Below are 12,391 nucleotides of genomic sequence, written 5' to 3' on the forward strand. Positions count from 1 at the left end.
CTCTACCCCAAAGCCAGCGTCAGGGGAAGCACTTGGGAATCTGGTTAACCACTATCTAGCAGGTAAGCCACTCTTTCAGAAGTCTCTTGGTCTCCTGTGGGCATCGCTACAGATGGATTACTCCAGCTTCCTCAGCTCTTGGGCCACCTGCAGGGCCCAGAACAACCTCTGATTTCTCAGCTAACTTCTCAGCACCAGCTTCTTCTCCTCCAGGCTCACATAGTGTTCAAGCCATCCCTGGCCCAGCAGCAGAAGAAGCCCGGGAGGCTGGACACAATTCTGGATGGCAACTTCATTGTCCATTATGATGTGGATCGAACTGCCATCGCGGGAGCCATCCAGGTGAGAGCTATAGGGGCCTCACAATGTGAAGGATGGGCTCTGGGAACCCTGTGGGAAGGAAGCAGCTATGAAGCCCTTTTCTATCCTTGACTTTAGCAACACTGTAGACTTTTGGGAAATCAATCCATCAGCAAATATTGTTGACCCATCCTTGTGTGCCTAGCTCTGTGCTTGGCAGCATTATGAGGGAGACATAGGCTGTGCCACGCAGACACAGGGCATCACTGTGCACGTGGCTTCATTGTCTATATATCTTGGCCTCAATTTTGTCTCCTGTGCAACGAAAGCTTGTATTACGCAGTGCTGAAAGTACCTTTCACCTCTTTCATTCTTGCCTTCTGTGATTATTTGCCAAATCTGTGAATTACAGTTGAAAGGAAGTATGCTCAAGTTAATTGGTGGGCAGTGGGAGGGTAAGGGATTGTCAGCTCAATCCAGAGTCTGTCTCAGTAACTCCATTTTTTTCTTGTTTTTCTTCTTCCCTACCTCCCCATAAAGGGAGATCTGCTGCTGATCTGTGTTCTTTATGAATTCTTGTCCATTCCCATTAGGGGAGATAATGTTTTCTGACCTCAGTTTTCCACTTGTAGCAGAACCCCACATTTGAGATCTGTAGTACCTTATACTCTAACTGCAGAGAGTGCAGACAGTAAAAGCAACGTGTTTGTATATGTTGTTTCCCTTGATAGAATTTTAAATTCTTGAAAGAATCACTTGTTTCTTTTTTCTTTCTTTCTTTCTTTTCAATCTTTATATTCTGTAGCATAGTGGACAACCCTACAATCAAGGTGCTGTTCAAAACAAACACTGGCCTCCTCTGAACTACCTTCCATTCAATCCAGTCAATTGAGAAGCATTTATTAAATGCCTAGTACATACCAGGGATGGCTAGGTGGTACAGTGGATAGAATGATAGGCCTGGAATCAGGAAGACTCATCCTCCTGAATTCAAATCTGGCCTCAAACACTTATTAGCTGTGTGACCCTGGGCAAGTCACTTAACCCTGTTTGCCTCAGTTCCTCAGCTATAAAATGAGCTGCAGAAGGAAATGGTAAACCTCTCCAGTATCTTTGCCAAGAAAATCCCAAATGGGGTCATGAAGAGTCAGACACAACTGAAACTGAACAACAACAGTATATGCCAGGCACTTCATGAATCCTTCTCAATTGATTGTTAGGTAGTTCGGAGAAGGCTGATGAATATGCCTCTCTAGCCTGAGGTCCTAGCCAGGAGTGGGGAACCTGTGGCCTTCAGTCAAAGGGCCACACTTGAGGACTTAAAGGGCCACATGTGGCCACAAGAGGCCTCCAGGCTGCTGGTTGTCCACCCCTGTGACCCAGAATGTCCTGTGGTACTGAAGTTGTCTGTGTTCTGTCATCCTCCACTTCTGCCCTACTGCCTTTCCCTCATCTCATACCCCTCCACTAACTTTCTTCTTTTTAAAAATAGCATTGTTTTTAATGTTTTTTTCCTTGTTTGGGATATCATTATCACTTCCCATTTACACACCTCCCTCCATACCCTACCAATAGAAACCTTCTTCATAACAAATAATTGCAGGGAAGCAAAATAAATCAACACACTGGCCACATCTTTATTCCATATCCTTGCGTACCACCTCTTTGCTGTTTGGTGGGAGGCACTCTTCATCAACAAATCCTTTTAAATCTCAAGAGTCCATTGACTTCCCTGAGGGCAGGAATCTGGTGCTGGTCATTCCTGTCTTTGCCATAGCTTAGTAAACCACTTAATCAGTTAACAAATATTTATTAAGCGCTTAATTGTGTACCATCCACTGAGCTAATTGCTGGAGATGTGAAGAAAGTAAAAACCACAATTTTTACCCTCAAGAAGCTCACATTTTAATAGGGATGACAACATGCAATATAATATATGTAACATATTTAATTATATAAATATATAAATTTTAATTTATTTAAAATATAGATAATTTCATATTAGATATTTTGTGTAATATAGTTGTATGCAATATAATCTGTATGTGATGTAATATATAGATATGATATGTATGATAGGATATAATGTATATAACTACATATATACACGATGCATACAGTACATGTAAATGGAGGTGATCTCAGAGGGAAGGCACAAAAGAAGGGGAGACTAGGAGAAAGGCCTGCAAGAAGTAAGATTTGAGCTGAGTTTACTGTGACACATGGCACATGCTTTTTGGCTGAATTAGTAGAAGTAGGATGCAATGGGAAAGAACTCAGGACAGGAATTTGGGAGACAGAGACCAAGCTTCTTGTCCTAGGCCTGGCACTAACACCTCCCATCCCCACCCTGTAGCTTTAAGAAATCCCTTGGTTTTTATTTCTTGGTCTGTAAAATGGGAATCATATCCCTCATGCTCCATGTCTCTGTAGAAGAAAGCTCTCTTCAATGTCTAAGGGTCATAAACATGTGAGCTGTGGTCAGGGAAGGCCTTGCTCAGTAGACAGGCCTTGAGATAGGCTTTGGAGGATGGGTAGGTTTTGGAGAGGAGCTGGGGTGGGGGTGGAGGGTCCTGCTCTGAGGTGAAGGAAAGGGCAGGCTACAAGGAGGGCTAACTCACTAAGTTTCAGGAGCCTGTGTCTCATTGGCCAAAGGGAGGATGGAAGTAGGGGGTGGGGCCACTACTTTCTGCCAAGCCAGCAAGCAGGGAGCAAGGTGCTCTGACCCACAGTTGTTCCCATGCTGCAGATTGAGAATGGATACTTCGTGCATCATTTTGCTCCAAGAGAGTTGCCCCTGTTGCCCAAGAATGTGGTCTTTGCAATCGACAAGAGCGGATCCATGGCTGGCAGGAAGATTAGGAAGGTCAGGAGGTGTCCTGGAACCATGTGGGAATGGGAAGGGGGATGAGTTGGGGACTGCTCTAGGCCGAAAAGGAACCAAGTTCATTATAGGCTATGCCTCTACCCTTCTATCCTTATCATATTTTCACCCTATCAGCTCTTACTCCAGGGCATCCCTCTGACTCTGCCATGATGTGTCAAGGAATGGGCCAGGTGGAAAGGAGCTAGCATCATTCAGCCTCAGATCCCTATTTCCTGAGCATTCTGCCCCAATCTCCACTCTTCCTCTGAGCATCCCTTCATTCTCTCTCCCTGCTGAATTTCCCTCTGTCTCCTTCCTCTTCCCCTTGAGCATCTTCAGTCTTACCTTTCTATCTATGATTCTTCACTATCTCCACTATCTTCCGTGCCCTACCATCTCTACCATAGAGATAGTGTGGAGGCAACTTCTGGCACAATGGATAGAGCATTAGGCATGGTCAGGAAGACCTAGGTTCAAATCTAGCCTCAGACACTTATTAGTAGGGTGACACTGGGCAATTTAGTTAACTACTGTTTGCCTCAGTTTCCTCAACTGTAAAATGAGAGTTATAATAGTTGCTACCTTGTACTGTTGTTGTGAAGATCAAATGAGATAGTGTTTGTAAAATATTACTCAGTTTAGCACAGAACCTGGCACATATTAGGTGTTATATGAGTGCTTAATCTCTTCTCTTCCCCTTCTCTGGACTCTCTCCCTATCTCCTAAGCCTCCTGACATCTGTCTTCTCTGCCTTTGATTCTCTCTTCACGTTCCCTCTCTGCCCCCTAAACTTCTACCCCATATTTTGGCTCCCTGAACATGAAACTCCTCCTAGCTCCTTTCCTCACTTCCTAAACCTCTCCTCCACCAAGTTCCTTCTGTGCCCTCTTAGACCAAGGAGGCCCTACTAAAGATCCTGGATGATCTCAAACCAGAGGATCATTTCAACTTGGTTGCCTTCAGTGGAAGAGTGACTCAGTGGAAGCCAATATTGCTTCAGGCCTCAAAAGAATACCTGGAATCAGCCAAGACATTTCTCTCTAATACTCAAGCCCTAGGTGGTGAGCGAAGGGCCAGGTCTTCAGGGGGTGGGGAGTGTGGCTAGCCTCAAGGATCCTAGCATCACTGCTTAGATGACAGTTTCTGAAGAGTCTAGTAGGGAAAGGTAGAGAATTGGTCAAAAACAGGGCCTATTGGGCAGCTATTGAGAAGAACATTGGTTATTTCCTTGTCTCCATTCCCAGTGGGCCACTGACCCTATGTCCTAACTTTACTAAAAAGACAATCAATCAATAATTTGCTCTCCACCCCCAATACCCACACACTGCCTCAAGCTAGGCTAAACATACATAGAATCTAGATGTGAATTTCAACTTCTCTGTTCACTGATGCAGGTCTGTGCTTGGTGGTCCTGAAAAATTATCAAGCTATACTTCTATAACCTGGCCTGGTCCCTTGGCCATCCTCCCTTTCTGACCCCAATCTCCAGTCTCCTCCCTTCTGCTCTGCCCCAGGACAAGCCTCCACCCCTCTCTTCCTCCCAGGCCTCTCACCCTCCACCTATCTCAGTTGGTGCCAAAGCTGAGGCAGGTGTGAGAAGATTTCTCTCCCTAGCAACTAACATCAATGAGGCCATCCTTCTGGCTGTGAGAATGCTGGATGAGAATGACAGAAGGAAGCAGCGGCCTTCAGGGAGTGTTTCCATGGTCATCCTGCTCACGGATGGAGATCCCACTGAGGGTGAGGTGAGGGGTGGGGAGGGTTCTTCCTGCTTGGGCACCAACTTCCTCTGGATGCCTAAAGGGGGTGTGTGTCCTGAGGACTCTTGTTCTGGGGACCCTTTCCCAGGAGAGGTGGATGATAGTTCGGGGAGAACAGAGGTGGGGCAGACCCTGGACCTGCCTCCGGAGAGATTAGAGTCTGGAAAAGACAGAGGAGGAACAGACCTAGACTCTGACACTGGGATTTTCCCAACCTGAGTGGGAAGACAAGATGGGCATGGGAATAAACTGAAGGCTTGGGATATGTGGTTCTGTTGGTAAGCTCTCCAGGAAACCCCAGATGGGAGCTATCAGTGGGGCTTGAGTGGTCAGAGATGGCCTCAGGCAAGAGTAGGTAGAGCTTAAAGTAGGTGCTCCTCAGAGGTACATACTGGGAGCAGGGTGTCCTAGGTTCTAGTCCAATCTTTGCCATTAACTGTCTATGTGACCTTGGATAAGTATTTTGCCCTTTTGGGGCCCCAGCTTCCCTGTATGATCCCCGGACTCCATAACTGGCTGGGGTTGGGGTGAGTATTGTGAAGATATTTCCATCCAGGTGGAGGTTAGAGTAAATGATCATTGAGGTCCCTTCCAGTTCTCACATCCTACAATTCTATTCTCTTCTTTAATATTTAACTGTTGAACAGATAACTGATATTTCTTTCATAGTTCATGGCCTATAATAAGCACTCAAGAAATGCCCAATCTTTTCCTCTCTCCATTTCTCTTTCTCTCTTTCTCTCTGTGTCCATCCATCTTTTCTCTCTTTGTCTTGCCTCTCTGCCTCTTCCCTGGCCCATGTTGCTGCAGGGGAGACAAAACTGCAGAAGATTCAGGAGAATGTGAGGGCAACTGTAGGAGGCCGATATCACCTCTATTGCCTGGGCTTTGGCTTTGATGTCAACTATGATTTCCTGGAGAAGCTGGCCCTGGATAATGGAGGGGTGGCCCGGCGCATCTATGAGGACTCAGATGCTGACCTGCAGCTCCAGGTACCAGCACCTGGCCTTTGGGATCCCATGAAAAGTCCTTCTGAGTGTGAATACCCCCTAGATGTCGGATGGAGGAGTTAGAGAAAAGAAGAACTCCCAGCACCTTAATTAGAACCTGTCCCTCAATTTCTGTGTGACTTTGAACATCTTTTTCTATGAGCTTCGCCTTGCCTTTATTTCCAGTGAGGGAGTTGGATTCCAGCTCTAAAGTATTACAAGCCCTAGAGAGCTGCCCAACCCACCATACTTAATTCTACCCTACCCCCACCCCTTCCCCTAAAGGATTTTTACCAGGAAGTGGCCAATCCGCTGCTGACCATGGTGAAGTTCCAGTACCCAGACAATGCTGTGGAACTGCTCACACAGGACAATTTCAGGGTCTTCTTCAAAAGCTCTGAGCTAGTGGTGGCTGGGAAGCTCACGCCTCAAGCCCAGGACCTGCTCTCAGCCCAAGTCAGGGGCCAGTCGGTGAGTGAGACCCAGAAATCCTTTGATGGGAGAGCCTTGGCTTGAGAGCTGTCTCCTGTATAGTACAAGGACAGGATGAAGGAAGCAGGACGGACAAACATTCCTGTGAATTCAGTTCAGTTCCATTCAGGACACATTTATATGTTGTCTACTAGGGGCCAAGGACCATGCTAGGCACTGAGGATACAAAAAAGAAACAGTCCCTGCCTTCAGCAGGCTTACCTTCTACTGAGAGAAAACGCACACAGATAAGTAAGTGTATAATATACATAAAGTAAATACAAAGTTATTTCTTGGTGGAGACATGTACAAAGTAACTGTGTACTTGTGGTTGGGGACAGGGAAAATGCTAACAACTAGAGAAAATCAAGGTGGAACTTAAGCTGACCCTTGAAGTGGACTAGAAATTCCAAAAGATAGAGGCTAAGATGGAGGGCAGTGTAGACATAGGGGGATGTGGGAGATAGAATGTTATATGAGGGGAACAGCAAGCAGAATGCTATGGAACGAGCGACGTGAAATCACTCTAGAAAAAGCCGTATTGTGAAAAGCCATGTTGTTTTTTAAATTTGAAACAAGTAGGAAAAAAGAACTGGTGTCATCTAAAACTGCATTTATAGAGACGCCGCATCAAGAATGAGGGAGGCCATAATCCTGCTGTCCTCTGCTCTGCCCAGATCGTATTTGGGTATTCTGTTCATTTTTTTGAGACTGGGTCTCTATCTTGCCGAGAGTCAAAATACAGTGGCCATTTGTGGGCCTGATCCCAAAACTGATCCTGGCGAAAGGATTTTTTCTGAGCTGGGCCAGTTGACTCCTCCTTAGGAAGCCTGGTGGCCCTCCGTTCCCCGAGGGCTCACCATATTAGTGTTGGACTTAGCTGGACACCCAACTGCTTTTATCTCCACTTAGAACTCTGGAACTCTAGTGGCCGGCCAGCATCCACCTTCTCAGCAGCAGGAACCACCAGGCATGTGCAACTGCACTCAGCAGGAATATTGTGTTCAATTCAGTTGTATTGAAAGCCTATTGCAAGGAAGGCATTGTGCTTAGCTCTGGGTGCCATATTTGAGAAAGAACTTTGAGGAGTACAAAAAGAATGATGAAAATACTATGGCATTAGAGGTCAAGGAAAGGAAACAGAGATGGTTAGCCTGGAGAAAAGATGACAGACATATTCCAATATTTGAAAAGTAGCCATATGACAGAGGACTTATTTTACTTCAATGCAAAGGGTAGAATAAGGAGGAGTGGATGGAAATTGAAGAGTGGTACATTTGGATTCAATATAAGAAAAATATCCTCACAATTAGAACTGTAAAAAAATATAATGGGTTGCTCAGGAAGGTGGTGAGTTTCCTGTCCCTACAGGTCTTCAAGTAGAGGATAGATGACCATTTATAAGACATGTTATTTAGGTACAGGTTGGATTATAAGATGCCAAAGGTCTCTTTCGACTCTGAAATCCCCATGACTGAATATGTCAATGACCAGGAGATGATGCTGGGGGTCAGGTTAGGATTTGAGGAGGGTGGGCTAAGGGTCAAGCCGAACTGATCGGCCACATTTTGGCTAGCTCAGTGTGATCCATCAGGGCTAGAGGGAGGCCACTAGGTGAGAAGAGCAGAGGTGTGGTTATCAAAGTCTAGGGCTGAAAAGACAACTTGCCCAAGAGAACTGGGCTTGAGGAGGAGACCCAGTAACCCCTGGCCCTTCATTGCACCAGTCAGTGCCTTTTGTAGCCTGGCTAAGACTTTGGGGGAGGTGGGAGGTGAGGAAAAGAACAAGCCAGAGCCACAAAGAAAGAACTTATAGGACCTTATTAAAAGGAAGGGGGACAGCTAAGTAGTACAGTGGATAGAGCACCAGCCCTGGAGTCAAGAGGACCTGAGTTCAAATCTGGCCTCAGACACTTGACACTTACTAGCTGGGTGACCCTGGGCAAGTCACTTAACCCCTTTGCCTAGCCAAAAAAAAAAAAGGAGGAAAGAGCAAGAGCAAAGAATTATGAACTTGGTGGTGGTAAAGGACTTCTGAGGCAGCAGAAATGCTCAAAATCGATTTGCGTTTGGAAGATTCAGAAGTATACAGAAAGGCAAGGGTATTTTGGAAAAGAGGAGAGGAACAGAGAAAGAGGAAAGGAAACCAGTGGTGTCTGTAATCAATTTAATGTCTGAGGAAACTGGTTTATTTTTCAATGGGAAAAGAAACCTTGTCTTATTTTCTTTTCTTTGTATCCTCAGCACTTAGCACAAGGCCTGGTAGGCCCTTAATAAATGCTAGATGGCTGACTGCTACTTAACATGAGTGTGACCTTGATGAGTCACTTACCTCAGTTTCCTCAAGTGTCAAAAAAGGGAGTAGGAGGGAATCATGACATTCTCTTCTAGCTCTCAATCCTGGGATTCCATGGAAGACAGATATACATGTTTTATATTTTATAACCTTTTACAGTAACTCCAAATGATGAAATGAGATCAATCAGCCATCAGCACAGGCATGAGACATAACATGGAGCTATGTGGTTTCGGCTTAGTTTGATGCTGCCCCAGTCCTTATAGGAGGGATCCTACATCCCAGGATATCCCAAGGCAAGTACTTGGCTTAAGTCCGTGTGTCCCGTCTATTCAGAACACCCAGTACGTCGACTTCCAAACAGAAGTGAACATTGGAAACAAGGAGAAGGTCTTTCAGGACCCCGAGTACATTTCCCATGGCTTCATGGAGCGCCTGTGGGCATACCTGACCATCCAGAAGCTGCTGGAGAAAGCGTGAGTGACCCCTGTCTGTGTGACTTTGTGGCCTCTCCGAGTCTGTCTGTTCTTCTGGGTAAGTAGACCCATCTATGAAGGCCTGAGAAGTAAGGAAAAAATTCTTTCCCCTGTAATCATGCAACCCTGAACTCCCCATCACTCAACTCTAGTTAGGTTTGTCACATCCTGGACAAGTTGGGAAGGGGGTGAAAGCCTTGTCCCTTAAACTCTGAACTGTGGAGAGAAAGGTGAGTATGTGAAGGGAGGGAAGTGGAACCTCTTCAGGTTGAATGCTAATAAATCTGATTTTCAGTGTTTCAGCCTCGGGTACTGCGCAGCAGAGCCTGAAGGCCAGGGCTCTGGACCTTTCACTCAGTTTCAGCTTTGTCACTCCACTCACATGTATGGTAGTCAACCAGCCTGACCAGGGTCAGCCCCAGTTGGCTGTGAAGTCTGTGGAAACAGGTAAGCAGTATATGGAGCACTTCCTGGCTCTGGGGGCTAAGGCATCATGGTATAGAGGGAAGAGCACTTGAGGTGAAGTCAAGAAGACCTAGATTCCTATCCTGCCTCAGATACTTACTAGCTATGAGCTACTATCATGAGCATATCACTTAAATTCTCTGCTCATCTGTAAAATCAGAGGGTTGGACTCAATGACCTCTAAGGTACCTTCTAATTCTAAGTTTATAATGTTATGGATCTTAATACCACTTGCAGAGTTACTTCTCCAATTCCCACTAGTGTTGGGTCCCCAAAAGGTGGCTGACTATTCCTCTATTCAGGATTCTAGAGGGGTTGAGGTTACTAACACTATTGTTCATGAGCCCCCATCTGATGTGCTCCTCCAGATCAATCTACCAGCTGACATCAATTAGCTTTTTCAAAAGAAATATTGACTGAGAAGATATAGCAACAATAGCAGATACAAAACAGTCCCCTCTTGAACACACAAGGATCTTGGGGATAGTGGGTTCAAATTTAGAGAACACACATGACAAAAGGGCAAATACACAGTTCTTTATTACTGGTAGTCCTTTTCTTCCTTTGTGAAAGCACTCATGAGATTCCTTTCAGGTGTATCTCTCTACTGGGCTCTGAGCTGGAAGTTCTGTCCTCTGTAAAGGAAGGCTTTGTGAGGAGTTTAGCACTCTACTCTCCAGTCCTCCAAGCAGAGGGGAGAGGAGGCTGAGGGAGATGGTGTCCAAGGCTATCCTGGGAAGGGCATCTTCTTCTGTGGAGTTGAAACCAGGCAGGACTGCAGATGCAAAGTGGAATGAGAAGTATCTAATTCTCTTCAACCAATCACAGAAGAGTCTAGGAGGCACAGTTTGTGAGCAGATCTAGAAATTAACCTTCTTCCATACTTCCGAATAAATAGTGATACAACTTTACAGATATCATTCTACAAGTCACAGCCTATCCATGTTTGCAAAAGGCCTCATTACCATCATACTCTAAGTTTAAATTCACTCTTACCCCTTCCCCCCAGTTCTGTGTGTTCTTGTGGGAGAGTATGTCCAGGGTTTTTTGGGGAAAACATGCCAACTGTTCTTAATATACCACCTTAGTTAATACCCTTTTCCTAAAAACTAATTGAAATCACTGACTGATAATCAGTGGGAGGCTTATGTTCAATAGCACTGGAAACCCCAATAACCCTTAGGGTTACTTGGGAACAGGACCCTGAAGGGAAAAGTAGTTAACCCAACCCTTAGGGATCCAAACCGCCATTGCTAGTGGGAGTTGGGGAAGTAGCAGACAAGGTTCTATATGATAGCCTTTGCTTAAACTGAAAGTGCTTGATTGAATACTTCAGCACTAATATCATAATTGTACCCTTAGGGGCTGTATGGATTTTTGCTTGCCTAAAATATAGGCAACAGGGCAGCTAGGTGGCGCAGTGGATAGAGCACTGGCCCTGAAATCAGGAGGACCTGAGTTCAAATCCGGCCTCAGACCAAACACTTGACACTTACTAGCTGTGTGACCTTGGGCAAGTCACTTAACCCCAATTGCCTAAAAGCAAAAAAATAAATAAAATAAAATAAAATAAAATAAAACATGGGCAACTAACAATTTACCTAGAGCATACTGTGATCACCTTATAAATGCCCTTTTCCCCCCCTTTTTTTACTTTTAAACAGACCTAGATAACTTGCTGTATTGTGACATGAATCTAGACAATTTGTCTCGGATACTTATGGACTCAAGAGACATAGGATAATGTTTATCTGCTATGCCACAAAACCAAGAAATCAGCCTCTAATGCTTCATCTCTTTTTAGGATCCCCATTTCTCTTTGGGACTTTTTCTTAGTTTGATTCCATTTTAAAGTTAAACTTTTTTTTTTCCTAGCAAGGGGTGGGTTAGGAACTCCATTTGGATTGCCCTAATGCATTGGCAACGTTCTTTTGAAGAATTTTGTGGTACCCTCTAGTTCTCCATGCGTGTTGTTTTATGCATCTTAGGGATTGCTGTAAACATATGGCACTTGGTGTGTAAAAGAAACTCCAGTAAATGTTTCTGACTAGACCTCAAATTAGATCATTCTATGTGATAAAAGAACTCATGAAAGGAATTTCACCCAGAGCAATAATGCTTTCTCACCTAAGGGCAAGGGAGTGACTTCTAGGTGACCCCAGGTCCATAATCCCTATAGGGAAAGGCTTGCCTGTCCTGGGAACTCTGTAGGGATCAGGATTTCCCTCTGGGAGGCTTGATTTTCTTTTCCTTTTTCAATTCAATTCAATAGATGTTTATTAAGTCCTACTATGTGCCAGGTACTGGGGATGCAAAAAGACAGTTCCTGCCCTCAAAGAGCCTTTTCTTCCATTAACTGTTTTTGGCTTGGGAAGGCCTGTTACAAACACCGAGAGTCAGTAGCCTATAAGAATTTTGTAAAATTGTACCTGTTTGTTAAATCGTGCTACAAGATATTTGGAAGTATGGAAGAAATTTAATTTCCAGATTGGTTTTGAACTATGTCACCTAGACTTTCCTCAGACTATTTAGTACAAAGCAGTGGAAAAAGGACAATGCTTGAAATTCTTTAAATCACTAGAGATATCCAGGATTTGGGACTGAGGACTTTGCCAAAAGCCCCCCAGGTGATTTGCTGAAGACAATAAGTGTTTATCTGTGGATGTAGTGTAAGAAGGTCATTCTATACCCCGCTTCAATTAATGTAATATAATCAACATAAAGACATGAGAGAGTGTTAAATGTATAAACACAATAGTTCATGACCTG

At 44.7% G+C, this 12,391-nt stretch overlaps 1 protein-coding gene across 1 annotated transcript in view; it reads left to right on the forward strand.

Moving 5' to 3' along the window:
- LOC110197544 (inter-alpha-trypsin inhibitor heavy chain H4-like) overlaps positions 1-12,391 on the forward strand; it is a 42,755-nt gene that overhangs the window by 13,579 nt on the left and 16,785 nt on the right. The window contains exons 6-13 of the mRNA XM_020971553.1: positions 214-342; positions 3,050-3,166; positions 4,059-4,227; positions 4,781-4,906; positions 5,737-5,918; positions 6,201-6,386; positions 9,018-9,157; positions 9,453-9,604. Coding sequence (XP_020827212.1) covers positions 214-342; positions 3,050-3,166; positions 4,059-4,227; positions 4,781-4,906; positions 5,737-5,918; positions 6,201-6,386; positions 9,018-9,157; positions 9,453-9,604 — 1,201 coding nt within the window. The remainder of the gene's footprint in view (positions 1-213; positions 343-3,049; positions 3,167-4,058; positions 4,228-4,780; positions 4,907-5,736; positions 5,919-6,200; positions 6,387-9,017; positions 9,158-9,452; positions 9,605-12,391) is intronic.

Source organism: Phascolarctos cinereus, unplaced genomic scaffold, assembly GCF_003287225.1.
Source record: "Phascolarctos cinereus isolate Bilbo 61053 unplaced genomic scaffold, phaCin_HiC Scaffold_4;HRSCAF=312, whole genome shotgun sequence".
NCBI lineage: Eukaryota > Metazoa > Chordata > Mammalia > Diprotodontia > Phascolarctidae > Phascolarctos > Phascolarctos cinereus.